The 16,056-nt window shown below is 36.7% G+C and overlaps 1 protein-coding gene across 1 annotated transcript; it reads right to left on the reverse strand.

Annotated features, from left to right (window-relative positions):
* Nucleotides 1-444: 444 nt before the first annotated feature.
* Nucleotides 445-15,782, reverse strand: LOC135619819 (NAD-dependent protein deacetylase SRT1-like). The gene is made up of 14 exons (XM_065122186.1): nucleotides 15,581-15,782; nucleotides 13,072-13,101; nucleotides 12,862-12,954; nucleotides 10,437-10,556; nucleotides 10,156-10,256; nucleotides 9,839-9,947; nucleotides 8,531-8,610; nucleotides 7,176-7,254; nucleotides 5,643-5,696; nucleotides 4,840-4,933; nucleotides 3,528-3,610; nucleotides 1,616-1,683; nucleotides 1,404-1,506; nucleotides 445-1,046 (listed from the first exon to the last, which is right to left on the reverse strand). Exons 1-14 carry the CDS (start codon nucleotides 15,677-15,679, stop codon nucleotides 756-758), a joined length of 1,404 nt encoding a protein of 467 aa, XP_064978258.1. The 5' UTR covers nucleotides 15,680-15,782; the 3' UTR covers nucleotides 445-755.
* Between the last annotated feature and the right edge of the window lie 274 nt (nucleotides 15,783-16,056).

A 16,056-nucleotide genomic window follows, 5' to 3' on the forward strand; every position in this document is an offset into this window, starting at 1 on the left:
AAGTTCAAAAGTTGCCACATATTTTATTTAAAATTTTAAATATGAATTTCTTATATATATGTTAGAGTTAATTACTAGTAATCATAATTATTATTATATTTTAAAATAATAGAAAAAATTGATATCTTAAAATATGTTTGATTACTTTTATCAATTATCCGATCCCTTATAATTTCTAATATTTTTGATAGGAATTATTGCAGAAAGATCAATCTATGATTCTTCAAGAGTCAGTGATGCATTTTATTGCACCAGTCATATTAAACTCCACTTATCAAACCTATGTAAAACTCATTATAACATGTTTTGTATTGCTTGTACCGATCATTCTTTCAAGAAATGTCACAGCATACCTTACCATAATATAAAAGGTCACAATGATTACATATAACTCTTCATCACATGAATGGATGGAAATGGTTGATCGGATGAGTTGCATAAGGATGATTCTGACATCTCACAAGCATGCAATATATGCATTAAGAAGGCATACAGTAACAAATAAGCTGTGAAGAACATGTTAATATAAGCACACTTGATACACAAAATTTGGCACAAAAAGATTGCACGTCTCTCTATCTGAGACTCGTAAATGGAAACTCGGCACGACATTCAAAATTCACCCAGCCTTTCCATCTGCATACTGCTACTCTTGTGCAAAATGTCTAGTAAGGAAGTTGTGTGGTACTAATGTTAGACATCAGTATATATTGCTAAATGAAGCCTGGAACCACATGTCAAAGAAACCCTGGTGGTCAGGTCCGCTTGAATCTCTTCTCGGATGTTGTGTTGCCATTGGTGCCTTCGTTGCACCTTTTAATCAAAGGAAAGTAGTTGTTAGATATCATGTCCAGCCGCCTGTTCACATCTGCCAAGCCGTCGAATCTGCAAATGCTTGTTGCTATGGCAATAGTTGTAACTTCAGACCTAGGAAGGAACTTCGCCTCCAAAGCAGCATATTGACCACCATGAGATTCTTCCCCTGCTGCATTCTTCAGACTGCGAAGGACCTCATCCTTATCTTGAACAAAGCTTCCTTTAGTAACCTGTAAATTTTATAATGAGTTTAAAGCTTCCTCTAGTAATTTCCTTTTTCAGGATTTTTCTTAGGCTAAAATCACAATTGCTTGTTTTTAAATGCAAGTACTTTTGATAAGATGCCGTTGGGTTAGCTCCTGACAGAATGGTTAGCATTTCAAATTTTATTCTTATGAGCACAGAGGTCCAAATTGCTCTAATCAACATCACAGATGTGCAAGTGTGTTTGTATTTTTAATACTAAAATAGAAAGATACAAGATGTTCAAAGAAGTACAGCTACTGAAAAGCACAGTTCATGTTTTCAGTTCTATAATTGGAGAAAGTATAAAAGAAATTTTAGCTAGAAAACTGATGGTTTCATACCTGAAAATCAATTGGCCACTCAATGGAAGTGGATGGACAGCTACAACCATCACAAAAGTGAAAAGTTAACAACATCTTGAAGGGCCTTTTTCTTGCTGTTTCCCTGGAAGATACAATATTGTCTTAAGAGGAAAAGGAAGTAATAGATCTAAGGCAAATAAATAAAATCTTTTACAGGAGGAACAGTCTATACATTAACTTAATGACGGCACCTTTTAAGATGAAATGGCTGCTTATCTAGGAAGGCAGACTTTAAGTCAGGTCTCTCAGGAAATGATATCTGATGGCAAAATAGGAAATTTGAGTGTCTTTATGGAATGACTGTGAGATTCCAATACTAATAAGCAAACAAGGGGAGATGCATTAATGACAAAAAAATGAGATAATGAGATGACAAGGTTGGTGTTTAGAAAGCATGATAAGACAACTTTAAATTAGGCACTGCCCACAGGATCCAAGTCATTTTAAAAGTTTGTTTATTAACTTATTGGGCACTCTACAACGTCAATCTACCTCCATCTAGCTGACTCCACTGGCAAGGTGCCTGGCACTTCTTGAATTTTTGAGCCAAACAACAGCCCAGACACCTAGATGGGGCCTGGCAGCTAACTAGGTCCTTATGGTCCTCCACTTAATTTTAGAGGCCACTTACTACAAATAATTATTAGTAAAGGATACCAGAATTTGATTTCAAGGGGGATAAAAAAACACGATATTTATCATTTCAAGTAATTCAACAAGTGCAACTTTTTTTGTAACTAATTAGCAAAAGATAAAATCATTTTATGTGCATTGTGCAACCAATAACAACAATAAATATGTGATTTGTTGAACATTGATTTTTATGCTTGTTTTTTAGCCATGATGCATATTATTGTACCTTATTTTTAAGATGTGCTAATTTTTTTAACTACTTTTGCTTATCTAAATATTTTGCATCTTCTACCAATACACATGTCGAAGGCACATAAGTGAAAAGCTATCGCGTCGAAGAGTGAATATGATGTATTGTTTGCTTTTTCAAAATTATGAATCGTGAAAAATGCTAGAACTTAATTTGTAGTAAAATTTTGTCTACGTGCTCACCAGTGTGCCTAGGCCTCTCATCTTAATTTATGGTAAAATTTTGGTAGCTTGCTTTCTATTTTGGATTCCATTCCCTCCTTTCCTCACTCCATGTCGCTTGTTACATCATGCCACATGATCTCCCCTTTGCTTCCTAAAAATTTGCTTTAATAGATTTCGTAAAGTTTTGTCGTCTTTACAATCTACATCAGATTGTCCGTAACACTTGTTGTTTGTGGAAGATTTATATTCTCTTGAAACTTCTCAGAATATGCATGCTGTGAGTTTCTCGATACCAACCATACAATTACTATACATGCATTATATTCTTAATAAGTCAAATACACAAGCCCAGATTATAGTAGCCTAGTCACTAAGATACAAGAAAAAAGCACACTGAGATACAACTTGACATAAGCCACAAATTTTTTATTGTTTTACAACCCTGTACCAGGGTATAAGATCCTACAAAGCTAGCTGCAAAATATTTCAATCCATGATAAACATCTTAGTATCAAGTCTTCATGCCAGGGCTGACAATTATATCTTTTTCACATCTTTTGAAAATAACTTTTTCCATTATGGCTGTCAATTCAATTGAGAACTTAGAATCCCACTCGTGTTTGGCTGTAATTCTATCTTGATTAAACTCGAAAATAAAGCTAAGAATTAATATATATGGGTATATATTAGGCTCAAAATTTAATTCTAGACAAGCCTATATAACACGAGTTGCTTTAGAAGATGTCATATATTGGTCATTGACCACTCAAACCAGCAATTCCCCATTCATGACATGTTTTCTCCTACCTTATTATCGGTTAAGTTTCTCAGGATAAAAATGCATGTCAACTGTCCGCTAGCCTATCCATCTTGACAACAGATGGGGATTGGTGCTCCAAGATTAGTCATGAATAGCAGCTATATAAAGTTATTTATCCATCGATATGAAAGCAAAAAACAAATTAGCAGTATACAATAGAATATTTGAGAGAATCAAATTTGATAGAATACTTGGGAGAACTGAAATCTGGTTGACTAATGAATATAATTTTTTACCTCAACTGACTTCAGAAATGCTAATGGAGCTCTGGGTCCATGGATACTTGTAATCCTCAGAGTCCATTTCACGTAAGTGTTCTCTGGATTGTCAAAGCACAAAATAGAGAGTAAGATGACCAAAACCCAGAACTTCCTTATGCAAAAGCACAAATCTGATGTTTTCCTTGGTATTATACAATATGCTGAAGTATCCTCAAGCCTATAAGCTTCCATGCATGCAGTGAAAGGAAATGACATAATAAATTTATTGTTGTGCTGTAATTTCAGTTTTTTGGCATCGTAATCTTTTAAACATGAACTGCTTTGAATGCAGCCTAAACTTCAACTTTCACTATTGATATCATTGTACCAATCCAAGGCTATTTCAAGGATAAATTTTATTGTGAAGGATGAAGAAAAATAAGAAAAACATAGTAGGTGAATTTAGCTGAATAATACCATAACTTTATGCATAGACTGACATTTTGCCTGGATCGGTACAAAACAGGCAGTATGTACCGGGCCGGGCATGAACTGATAAGTAAAATGCCCCCATTTCGAATTGTCCAATCCAACCTATTAGAAAAACTAAAAAAGAAAAAGAAGAAACTTATTTAATGCTGCTGGTTTAGGGCTTGCGTTTGTGAGCCTTCCTTGCTGTAGATGCAAAGCTTGCTGCTGCCTGTTGCTGCCCACTGCCTGCCTTGCGTCGCTAATTTCATGTATGCTTCCTCCTCCTCTTCCTCCTCCTTCATTGCTTCCTCTTCTTCTTTCCTCTTCCTCCTCCATCCTCCTCTTCCTCCACCACCTCCTCTTGTTACTTCTTCTTCCTCTTTTTCCCTCCACTTCCTCCACCACCTCCACTTCTTCCTTTCCCTCCTTTCTCTTCCTCCACTGCCTCCTCTACTTCCGTTCTCTTCCCTCCTTCATCCTCTTCCTCCACTAACAGTCCTTCCTCTTCCAACGGTATCGATATGTATCGGTACAAGATGACAAACCTTGACTTTAGGAATATGTCATACATTGTTGTAAATCCATATCAAATGTCTTATGCATGTGTACTCAATAAACCCATATGTGGCATATAAGATGATTCTCTCTAATGTATTATATGAAGCATCTGTTTTCCATGTTATGTCTACTGACATAATTCTATATCTAGTGCTCCTTGCTACCAAAGAAAGGAGGCAATTTACATAGAATGCAATTTGCATTGATTAAATTCTTCTTAATGAGCCTTTTTATCTCAAATGAAATACTGTTGAGTGTTGACATTCTAGATGAAGAGGAAATTGCAGCAAGAAAATATCAATTTGTGATTAAATCTTACTTTTTGGTGAATGAGACAGACTAAGTTGAGCAAAGTCAATGCGGATATATGGAGGAATGCACAGGCTAAGAAAGTTCATGATGCCTGCAATAACCTGTTCTGGATTTATCAGATGATTAGCATAGGGTACAAAAACAAGGAAATCCAAATATGTCAAGAGTTTTAAAGTTCAGGGAAATATTCAACATGTTAGATTAATATAGCCTTGTGCAGCTAACCAATCTGTAAAAAAAAATATTCAGAGAATGGTTAAAGCCACATGGTGCAAGTTTACAGATGTGGGATCTTCAAAGGGAGATACTAGGAAATGCATCCCCATCAATCAACTAGCATAGTTGCTTATATTACCAACCTGAATACAAATACCATAATTCAAATTAATCATTAGTGATTAAAATTTGTGTGTTTGCTCTCCAATACATAACGGCATCTGCATCGACTCCAGAAACACAAACACTAAGAGAGCAAAGGTTATAGAATATTTATCCAGTGCAGTTGTTTTCAGTTATAGCATAATATCTTTGAACAATATATCTGTCCAAGTATGATGAAACTTGCTCTTTCACAGGTTCCTTGAGCCAACTATAACTTGAGTTCGAATGCAGAAGCATCCTCCTTACAGTTGCAAAATTGTAAACACATTTCAGATTGGAATTTATTAAATTATTATCAATAAGGAGCGAGCTCTACACTGGAAAAGATCTTCCAACAACTTAAAGTCAAAATTAACCACATAATGACCAGGGATCAAGCATAGAGGGAAACATCCCGACGTAACGTCTCAACATTGGAAAAGACACTACCTTATCAACAAGCCCATGGATCACCAGACTAGCCTTTTTGTCCTTTGGGGTTGGCTGTCAAAACTCAGATACAGGAGGCAACATCAGCGATCTCAAGTATTCATATGACTGCAGAATGCTTAACTAATAATTGAATTAACTATACATAATAGCAATTATCATCTATTTGGAGTATGGCACCTTAAATTATTTTCATGTTATTTCTTTCAATAGTTGAAATGAATATGGTTATCCAACTAGAAGACAGAAAAATTAACTTGTGGAGAAAAATTTTAAACAGTACCCCATTGAACAAAAGTTGATCCTAAAAATAGCATTTCCTTTCAGTCTGTACTATACTTGTAACATTTTTGTGCTTTCCCTGTTTCTAGTAATTAGCAGCATGTAACATTCCAAATCTCCTTAATGGTTACCCCTGAGCATTTCTACAGACTTCTTTGACATTGATAATTTGATGAGTCGAATACAATGTAATCTACAAAAAGGAATATTAAAAATTTCACCTAAAATCAAGGGGTTATAAGATATAGTATATAGATTAAGTTGAAAAGAGCAATATTTGCTGTTCCTGGTCATCAATTCTAATAACTGCTAATATCAGATAAGCAACTGTCAAGTAAAAGGACAGGTGTCCCAAATTAAGTCCTTCAGAATTTAAATATGGTACAAATGGGCATAAAGGAAAAGCATGTACACTCAGAATATTCAACTTAGCTTTGGGTTGCAAGGGTATAATAGATTCCTATGAGACAATGATAAACATCTTTCATACAACAAAACCGTTGTTCCCCTTATTTCAGAAAGTTGCATATTTCTTTAACTTGGAGAACATGTGGAGTGTGGAATTGTACCATGTCATAATAGGAATACCACGAGGTACATACTTGTGGCTCACACTATGGTAATGTTCTCTTCTTTTTCTTGGCTTTTATTTGTTTGTTTATTTTCTTTTGTGGATGGATTGGAGTGGGCTGTTGGAGCTAAAACCAGGTCACTAGCTAACCAGTCAATGATCGACAAGCACAGATATCTTTCCTTTTCTTTATTTTAAATTACATTCATAAATATTATTTATATTCTTGTTCTTGAAAGGATATAAAGGAACTCATACGAGTCATGATTGATCGAACTTAACTCTCACATGTTTTATAATATGACCCCAACCCTGACAGCATTTGCAACCAAATGCTTACATAGTCTTCCTAACTGATTCACACCAAGAAAACTGTTATTATTAGAAGCAATATCATATAAGCTAAAAAACACAAGTTCTTATGGAATGTTGATATGCATTACTCTTAGTGAAGTAGAACAGATATTCCAAATTAAATAAAAAGGTTACTATTGCCTTCACACCATTAGAAAAATAGCATTCTTTTTTCAATATTATCCTTTAATTCAGCAACTCAGATTACCACAACTGCATGTACAACCATCTAACTTTTGGACAAGCTATACATATAAATAGTACTAGTTCAAAATGATATAGGTACATATATCCAGGACCGAAGCATAACTAAATGCAATGCATACCTGAAGATTTACAATAACAATCTTCCCACCATTTCGGATACACTTTAAAGGTAAGTTGCAGGCAGGTGTTATCTGCAAACTGCAAACAGCAAGGTAGTAAGTTGGAAACCATAACTAGGAAATCATGAAAAGAAAAGATAGAAAATGGGTACATGTCTATACATCATTCAAAAAATCCATATCACTAACAAAAAGAAATTAGAATGCACAGAACATGCAAAACACTGATATCTAAATGGCCAAAACTGAATTTGAGAAGATGTTGATCCATCTAGTAAGGACTTCAAAATTGCTTTCAACCTGTGTCCTTAGTTCCTAGTACAAAAAGAAAATATTCATTTTTTTTGGAAACCATACTACTAGGTGATTCAGGTCATCTGTTCTGTTGGTAAAAAAAAGGGAATACTTTGATCCTTTCTCTCTGCATCCAGGATTTAATACCATCTGACTAATATTTATGGGTCCAACCAAGGTCCAAAGTGGATCATATAAGTTGGTATCAGTCGGTAACATGGTTTGCAAAACTGTACCGTACCGCTCGGTATGGGCGGTACATACCGATCCGATAGAAGACCGGTATGGATAGTACATTGGTACATCTTAGTGTACCGTATGTCAGTATGCTCAGTACAGCTCGGTACATACCGTACCGACCGTACCGACAGCTGATCGGTATACCAGTACGGTACAATATTCAGAGCGTTAGTCGGTGTATATATTTTTCATTATTTTTTCTGGTTCACAACGGAAGGGTACAAGTTGGGTGTTACTTGGTATAGATCTGATCATTTGCCAAAATCTGTACTGAACCAGGAAATTGAAATCCTGATATAGAAGCATCATTAAGATCTCCATATCTTTGCAAATTGGTGAAGAAACATAAAGATTAGTTAATGCCGAACAACAACTAGCTAATCAAGTTAATAACATTATGTCAGAAAACTATGATTAAGAAGTCCAGCATGAGAATTTCAACAACAGAAAAATGGGGAATAATTTACAAAAAACTGCAAAAGAAAAATGTATATTCAGTTTTGTGATTTCCATTTTCAGAATGTCTCCATTTACATAAGGTTAATGTCATCCTGCACCTGACAGCAAGTGTTTACACATTCTAATTTGTGAATGGTTCTGCTTTTAAATTTTCTGCCCAAACTTTTGCATTTAAATATAACTTCATATATCACAAATATAATAATCCAAAGCAGAGGTGTTTCTTGGCTAATTTTATATGCAAACTTTTAAGGAAATTTTGGAAGATTTACCACAAAAATATTAATAATATAAATACCTCAGCTAAAAAATCAGGATTATGGAATCTGAGTTCCTTAGTTGTTCACAAAGTAATACATTACCTAGTCCCTAAACATAATACAAGGTCAGCAGTTCTGCAGTGTTTCTCAGCAGAGTTCATCTCTTTAGGAGGTAAAGCATCCTGCAGGTTGTGTAAGCAATGTTATAAACTCAAGTTTATCATACAAACTCAAAAATGGAAGGTTATAAGGCAATTAAGTTTGATATACATTTTGTAAGAATATTTTTGACAAATGCATGGCATGGTGTATGTACATCCATACAGCATTTTTTTCTCAAAAAAGTACTGACAATTGAATGTTGGGCTACATGTAAGGGATTTTGCTTCATCTATTCTAATTCTTTGGCTTGTGTATTCCTTGGAAATGGATGTGCACCTTCATACAACAGATCTGCCGTTCCTGTAACCATATTTCATCACCACGATGAGGCATGTCTGTACAGGCCAATTGGGAATCCCAGTTTAGTCAGATACCTATCTTGACTTAGTTTGCCATTAATGAGAATTTTGAACCTGTTAAGGAGGTTTGTCAAAAGGAGGTAGGTAGGCCACAAATTTTCTCCTAAAATATCCAAATTTGTTTATCCATGCGCTGGTAGGAAATATATTTTAACCATTTTGAACACATTATTGGAATCTTACTTACAGATGCTTTCTACATTAGCATAAAAGTTTTTATCCATCTATCTGACAGAGTGACAGCCTGACAGGCATATACAACTTCATCACTAGGTTAAGATCAATTTAATTAATCAAAGTCTCAGCGACTACAATCTCCATGAGACCAAAGACCAACATATTCTCTCTTGTGGCTTATATCCAAGTGCCTTTTCTTTTCTCTTTACTTACACCTTGTAGCATCTCTGACATGAATCAGATCACCTCTACTTATAATTATACTATATAATAATTTGGACTAGCATAAAGCAAATTCCAGTCATTCTCAGTCTCAGCTATTCTGAATTTATAGAGAAGCATAGGAATATTTAGGATACATAATACATATCCCAGAAGTCATTTATGCTGCATCATATCAAAACTCGGTCAATGCTTCGATTAGCCAACTAAATTTATTAGGCATATCACAGTATATGTAAACATGTGCACAAGAAAATTTTGAATTTAAATTTGTTCTCAAATAACTCAAAAAAGTTTTAAGAAAAGAAAGTCAAGAATTAGAAGACAACAAGTAAATTTAGGCAAAGAAAATGCAAAAATATTAATGATTTGCAGATTTGCAGGTATGAATAAGCATACTACTTAAGTGAATAGCCCTGTCAATAACCATGTCCACTGCTAAAAATGTTTGTCAACAATCACGCAACCAAATAGTGTCAAAGCTTTTTACCTCCCAATCAAGAACACTGTCCTTAAGTTTTGCACCACACTTTGTGTCAGAACAACGCCTTGATGTCTCTTTCATCCCAATGGTTTCAACCTCAAAATCTCGAATATATCTTGAAGGGTTAACATATTAGCATCTATCAGTGGATATATGTATGTCAATATGAATATTTATACTCGCAATTGAAAAAAGATAAAACATGTAAATAACCTTAAGGAAACAACACCAGTTTTGCACAAGTCAAAAAATTCCAAAGTATTATGGAGCTTAGAAATTAGCTTGTACAAGGAATATATGAGAAAAAGTTGTCAACAACATACTCAATCCCACATGCAGGGCAAACTTCCCTGAAAGAATTTCCATGCAATTCAGCAAGCTTCTCCCTTGGTATGCCAGATCGAAGATGAAGACTATCAACGTTCTAGTAAATACAAGTTCACAAAAGATTTTTCAAACTAGAACTTAAAATTTAAGAAATAGGACAATTGTCTTGGGTAAACTATAAGCAATTACTATCATCATCATTGCCCAAAAAGAAAATCAAGGGTTAAACTGACTCCTCAAACCACACCCAAGGAATCAACAAAATTTTTTTGAGTACCTGACTAATAACAAACTTCAGGATATCAGCTCTCTCCAATTCCACTAAAGCCATATGAGTAAGACTTGGCATTGCACGGTGAAAAGGAAGTGATGCTTCAGGCAATCCCATGCCTGCTCGCTGCACATAAAATCCTTGAACTAGTAAATTATGTATAATATGCATTTAGTGTCATAAAAGCGTTACTAAAATCAATTCATCTGCATATGTCATAGAATGAAAATATTAACGTTTTTCATTGCAGTGGAAATTACATTCACCGACAATCTAACATTGGCTCCTCTCACAAGAATTAAAAGTGATATTCATGATGTTTATCTATAGAAAATATCTGTAATTCGACTTAGAAAGATCAGTGATTTAAAAAGGCGCTCGGACGCTCGCCTAGGCGCTCGGGCGAGGCGAGGCGAGGCGAGGCCCGAGCGCCTCGCTTCATTTCCAGGCAGCGCGCTTCAAAGAGGCGCCACCTAGGCGCTCGCCCGAGCCCAGGCGTCAAGCGCTTCGGGTGAGCACTTGGGTTAAACCAGGCGACCGAACCAGAGGTTTAGGTCTGATTCGGTCTCCTGTGCTTTAGTTGGTTCAATCGAACCAACTAAAGAACCGATATCAGCGTGACTTCCCCAACCCTAACCCTGCTCGCCATTCACGCTGCTCGTTGCCACTGTCGCCACTCACCGCTCCCCCTCCCACTGCTCGCTGCTGCCGTTACCACTGTTGTCGCTCGCCGCTCTCGGTGCCGCTGCTCGCTTTTACCGCTGCCGCTGCTGCTGCCACTGTCGCCGCTCCCGCTCCCGCAGCCGCTGCTCGCCGCTGTCGCTGCCTCTGTCGCCGCTCTCGCTCCCGCTGCTCGCTACTACCGCTGCCGCTGCCGCTGCCGCTCCCGCTTTTCTCAGAACCCTTGGTTTTCCCTTATACTCTTCTCTTCTCTTTCGCTTATCCTCTTTCAAAATCGAAAGTATACTGTTAACAGTATACAATATACTGTTAACTGTATACAGTATAACACTATTATTTTGATTTTAATACTATTAATTTTAATATTATTAATTTTTAGCGCCTCACTTCGCTCGAGCGATCGCTTAGCGCCATGAGCGTTTTTGGACCGTGACGCCTTTTGGCGCCAAGCGCTTTTTAAATCACTGAGAAAGATGACCAGGTTCTATCTGAAGAGCAGCACAAGAATTTATAGGTAATCTTTGATGACTTTCATGTACCTATATGCTACATAGTGGAGAAGATTCAGGTTACAAGCAAGGTTTATTTGTGCAAAACTCCAAAAGAGTTATCCAATTGATCCTCTAGAATTTGGACATAATCTGCCAACGCTCTTTAAAAGATTAGATTATCTGAGGCTGGGATGGTTCTAACTTCTAAATGGTCATTTGCCTATAAGAAACCAAAAAAAGATACCGAATGGAGAAAAAGTTTGTGAGCTTTACATATTTAATTGGCATGAAAAGAGATTTAAAGCATCATTGAAATTTAAGATATGAAAAAAGCTTGGAGAAAAATTATCTTGATGACATTTATAAAGGATGTCATTCTAGTCAGATTAATTTCAGTCATATGTCCATGGACATGATTAATGTCGATGTACTAAAGAACTCCGAAACACCAAACTTTCAAATTTCAAATGTCTTTATTGCAATAACAAATGAAGAGTGTTCTGGCATTTGCATTTTCTTTGGATTTACTTCTTGGTGAGAAGGCATGCCAGTTATTGACAAGGTATGGCACGGACATAAACCAAGTCCAAAATTGGTGGGCATGGACAATGGTATAGAACTGCTGTGCAGTTCTACTTAATAGTGCAAGTAAGTAAATGAGTGCAAAATAGGAAACACAGTGTTGCTTAAAAAGGTATGCAATTTTGAATAATACCGTCCGGTACGGGCGGTACGTACTGGTCCGTCAGCTGATTGGTACACGGACCGCTTGTTACCAGACGGAACGGAATATATATATATATATATATAAACGAGGTGACATTGCGTCGCCTCGGCGACGTCGCCCCACGTGGGAGAAAGTTAACCACTTTAGCTTGGCAAAGAAGCTTTATTCTAGCCTTTACTTAATACCCTCATCTAATTTGACCGGACATAATCAACTGGCAATATTACATAGAAATTAGCAGCTGCATGTCGATTATAAGTATGGTATTGAATACAATATTCAATACCAATCCAATACTGATTTTGACAACCTGTAGAACTGGTAAGATACCAAAATAATGAGCATTATAATGACGTGTACTGTTCGATATCACTCACATAAAGAGAAAAAGGGGAAATTATCTTGTAAGAGACTAGCTTTCACCAGCTTCATAAAATGAATAGCAAACACAACAAAGAAGATCCACACCTGCTGGAAAAAAAAGGAGGTACAAATCCTCATGATATACTCTTGTGAAACTCAAATGAATTACCTGAAGAGTCCAAACACCCTTCGGTCCTCGAAAATCTGGTATGCCACTTGAAGTTGAAATCCCAGCCCCTGTAAATGCCACCAGATGTTTGCTCTGCAACAATGGAGACAAACACTAAATAAGAAATATGGTATTCCAGAATCCTTAAGCTACGCATCCTCCCAGTTATAAGAAAATAGAACTGCCAAAAAAGATACTGCATGTTCCAACCTTTTTAATCATTAGGGCAAGTTCTTCAATCTGCAATTAACAAATCAATCCAAAATATTTTAGCATGTTGGTAAAAAGTAAATTGACTAAATAATGAAAATTAATTTGTATATTGCCAACTGCTTAAAAATAGACCATCTTAAGTCATTCTCAGCAAGCATCAGAAAAAAAAAGGAGATTCTAATGTCACTAAAACTAACTATATAGTAATTAAATTTTAGAATAGAATTATAACGCTATAGAAGATAAAACAAAATAAAGTTTATTCCTCTAAAGCAAGAGAGACAGTCAGCATGAAGAACATATTACCATATTAGGAACTAATAAACAAAACATGTTGAGAACAAGGCACTGCCTATAACCACCATTACAATAAGAAGCTGTCAAAAAACCAGCCCAATAGTACTATTGATCCAATAACATGGAATGCCTGAAACCACATGGCCTAAAGATGCTTAAAATCAAGTTCATGTTAGTAAGCTTGTTTAGCCCTACAAAGGGCCACAGTCTCTCTCCCATTTTTAATACAAGAATAATCAAAGCATCACAATCTCCCTTGCTGAAAGGCTTACTGTCCTCGTCAAGACCCAAGGCCCAACAAATAGTCTACAATCATTCTTGATAGGTAGCATGTGAGACCAACAATCTAACCTAGTGATGGTTCCACCAGGTGATGTGTTTGTAGTCCTATCCACGGATAGCCCTTTGCGACTGAGACTTAATCACCACCAGATAGCCCAAGATCATTCATAACAAAAAGCATATGAGACCTACAACCCAGCCAGTGGAGCATGGGTATTCCATCACTACTTGGATCCAGTCACCACAAGTAGCCCAGTCATTCCTACAGATGAGGCCTACAGATGAGCTTGTAGTAGCTCCAGGCAGTGCTTTTCTATTTGGATGAGGTTGTAGTAGCTCCAGGCAGTGCTTTTCTACACGGTATAATGTGAGGCCTGCAGATGAGCTTGTAGTAGCTCCAGGCAATGATGTACTTCTAACCTCATCCATGACAGTGCTTTTCTATTTGGATCTAATTATCACACATAGGGATCTAATCATCACACATAGCTATGACTGGTATCATTTATCACAACCTAGCCCAATGTAGGCTTGAAACATGTGGAACAAAAATCCCTAGCCTAAAGATATAGATAGTGCTCATCTAACCTTATATACCATCACAACCCCCTCCCACCTCCAATATGGGACTAATAGGGGCATCAGAGAAGCCCTTTATCAAGGAAACTGGATATGAATTATCATTTCACTAGCACAATCCAAATAAACTTAACATCTAAAAATTTCAACCCTAAATGCATAAGTGATCAAGTTCAACCACAAGAACAAGTAGGCCTATGCATTGTGTTGCAAACAGTGTTTCTACAGATACGAAGAATTATAGAGTTCGACAGACATCACTGTGAAACAGAGATAGCAGTGCATCGAACAGGTTTCTCAAACTAAATTGCAGCAAAGCATTCAGGTTCAAAAACAATGAACGAGAAAGGTCCATCCAACTCCTCGGTTCAAGTTGTCCTTTGCCATCAATTTTTGCCTACCTAATTTGAAGAGCTTCGTATTGCAATGAACTTTCAGATCAACACGGTGCTGGAATAGGTGAATTTGAGTTTCCATCATAGACAAAGTAACACAATAAAAAAAGATGTAACTAGACTGTCTGCCTTTAAGATTTACCATTCTGGAGTTGCACTAACAATATTAGGATAAAAATGACGCTTAACAATCGACTATGACTTGTAATCTTTGTTAGTCAACAATATTTAAAGGTTTAAGTTCTCGAACTGGACAGTTGTTTACCCCAACAAATCTTGTAACCTATAGAGAGATCAACATTTATTGAAAGCATCTTCTCAGACTTAAATCTGGCCAATTTCATGATCAAGTTATATCTCTACTGCTTTCTATCGGGGCATCTGATGGATGGGAACATTTTCCAGATGAAAATCCAATTTAGAGAGAGATAAAAAAAATGAAGATATCCATTCAGGAAGCCAATTAAAGTTGCTATGATATAAAAAGAAAAAATTCCTACAAGAACAACGATAGCCTCTGTCGAGTGTACCGCTAAGCACCCATCACCAAACACGATTCGGAGTTGATATACCCGGACTATACATTTAAAATGGCTCCAAATAGCTGGGTAAAGACCTCATTGTTCTTGTTGTTTCATCCCAGGACAACTCAGGGAACTAAATATTTCTTGGATCATGAAAGTTTGATGCTTACTGATGTCCTTATGCCACAATCACATCCACTCACCACTTTTTTGCACCAAGAAACATTGAGATAGAGCAAATCTTTGCTCTTAAATGACACCCTCGTTGCCCACAAGTCACAATTTTTTTTTTCTGCTATCAACAGAAGAGAAATCAAATGCGGTCACCAAATGAAAAGAAAAACATCAAAAGAGATACACAAAATCGAAAGGAAACAAAAGAAAAAAAAAAAAAAGGATACAGTAACAAGAGAGGGCAAAAAAAGAGACCTTTTGCTGGAGGAGGTCGGGTGGGTCGAAGATCTCAGACATGCCCACGGTGCCGACGTCCTCCCTGTAGGAGAGCTTCTGCGCGTACCCCAAAGACATGGCTTCCCCCCTTTTCTCTTTCCCAACTAGCAGAGAACTTTGGATCCTCCCAGAAATATACAGAGGAAAGTCTAAGGAGGCATCAGGAAACGGGAGCGGTGCAAAACAAGCTTTTTAGATTACCTCAGAAATATATACATATATATGTATTAATTCAAAGTTTCCCCTGTGAAACGGGCTGTTGTAGAGGGTGAAACAAGGTACTTTCCCTACGCGCGTAATCGTTACTCGCATCGCTTACTCGCATACAGTTGGACGCTGTTGGCCCCAAAAGTGGGTCCCAACAGTACCTGGTAGCTTATTTATGGATATATAAAACGGGTTAACAACCGTCGTTCTTTGTAATGAGGGTGCCGTCACTGGCAGTGAGAATAGAC

Source organism: Musa acuminata, chromosome BXJ2-8 (genome assembly GCF_036884655.1).
Source record: "Musa acuminata AAA Group cultivar baxijiao chromosome BXJ2-8, Cavendish_Baxijiao_AAA, whole genome shotgun sequence".
Lineage (NCBI taxonomy): Eukaryota > Viridiplantae > Streptophyta > Magnoliopsida > Zingiberales > Musaceae > Musa > Musa acuminata.

Bases quoted from the DNA above. Each gene is read 5' to 3' on its own strand.
- LOC135619819 (XM_065122186.1), bottom strand. From the start codon at position 15,679: ATGTCTTTGGGGTACGCGCAGAAGCTCTCCTACAGGGAGGACGTCGGC. The intron at 12,955-13,071 runs GTTGGAACATGC...CCATTGTTGCAG, and splicing joins TTGCCCTAATGATTAAAAAG to AGCAAACATCTGGTGGCATT. The intron at 7,255-8,530 runs GTAATGTATTAC...TGCTGTTTGCAG, and splicing joins GTATTATGTTTAGGGACTAG to TTTGCAGATAACACCTGCCT.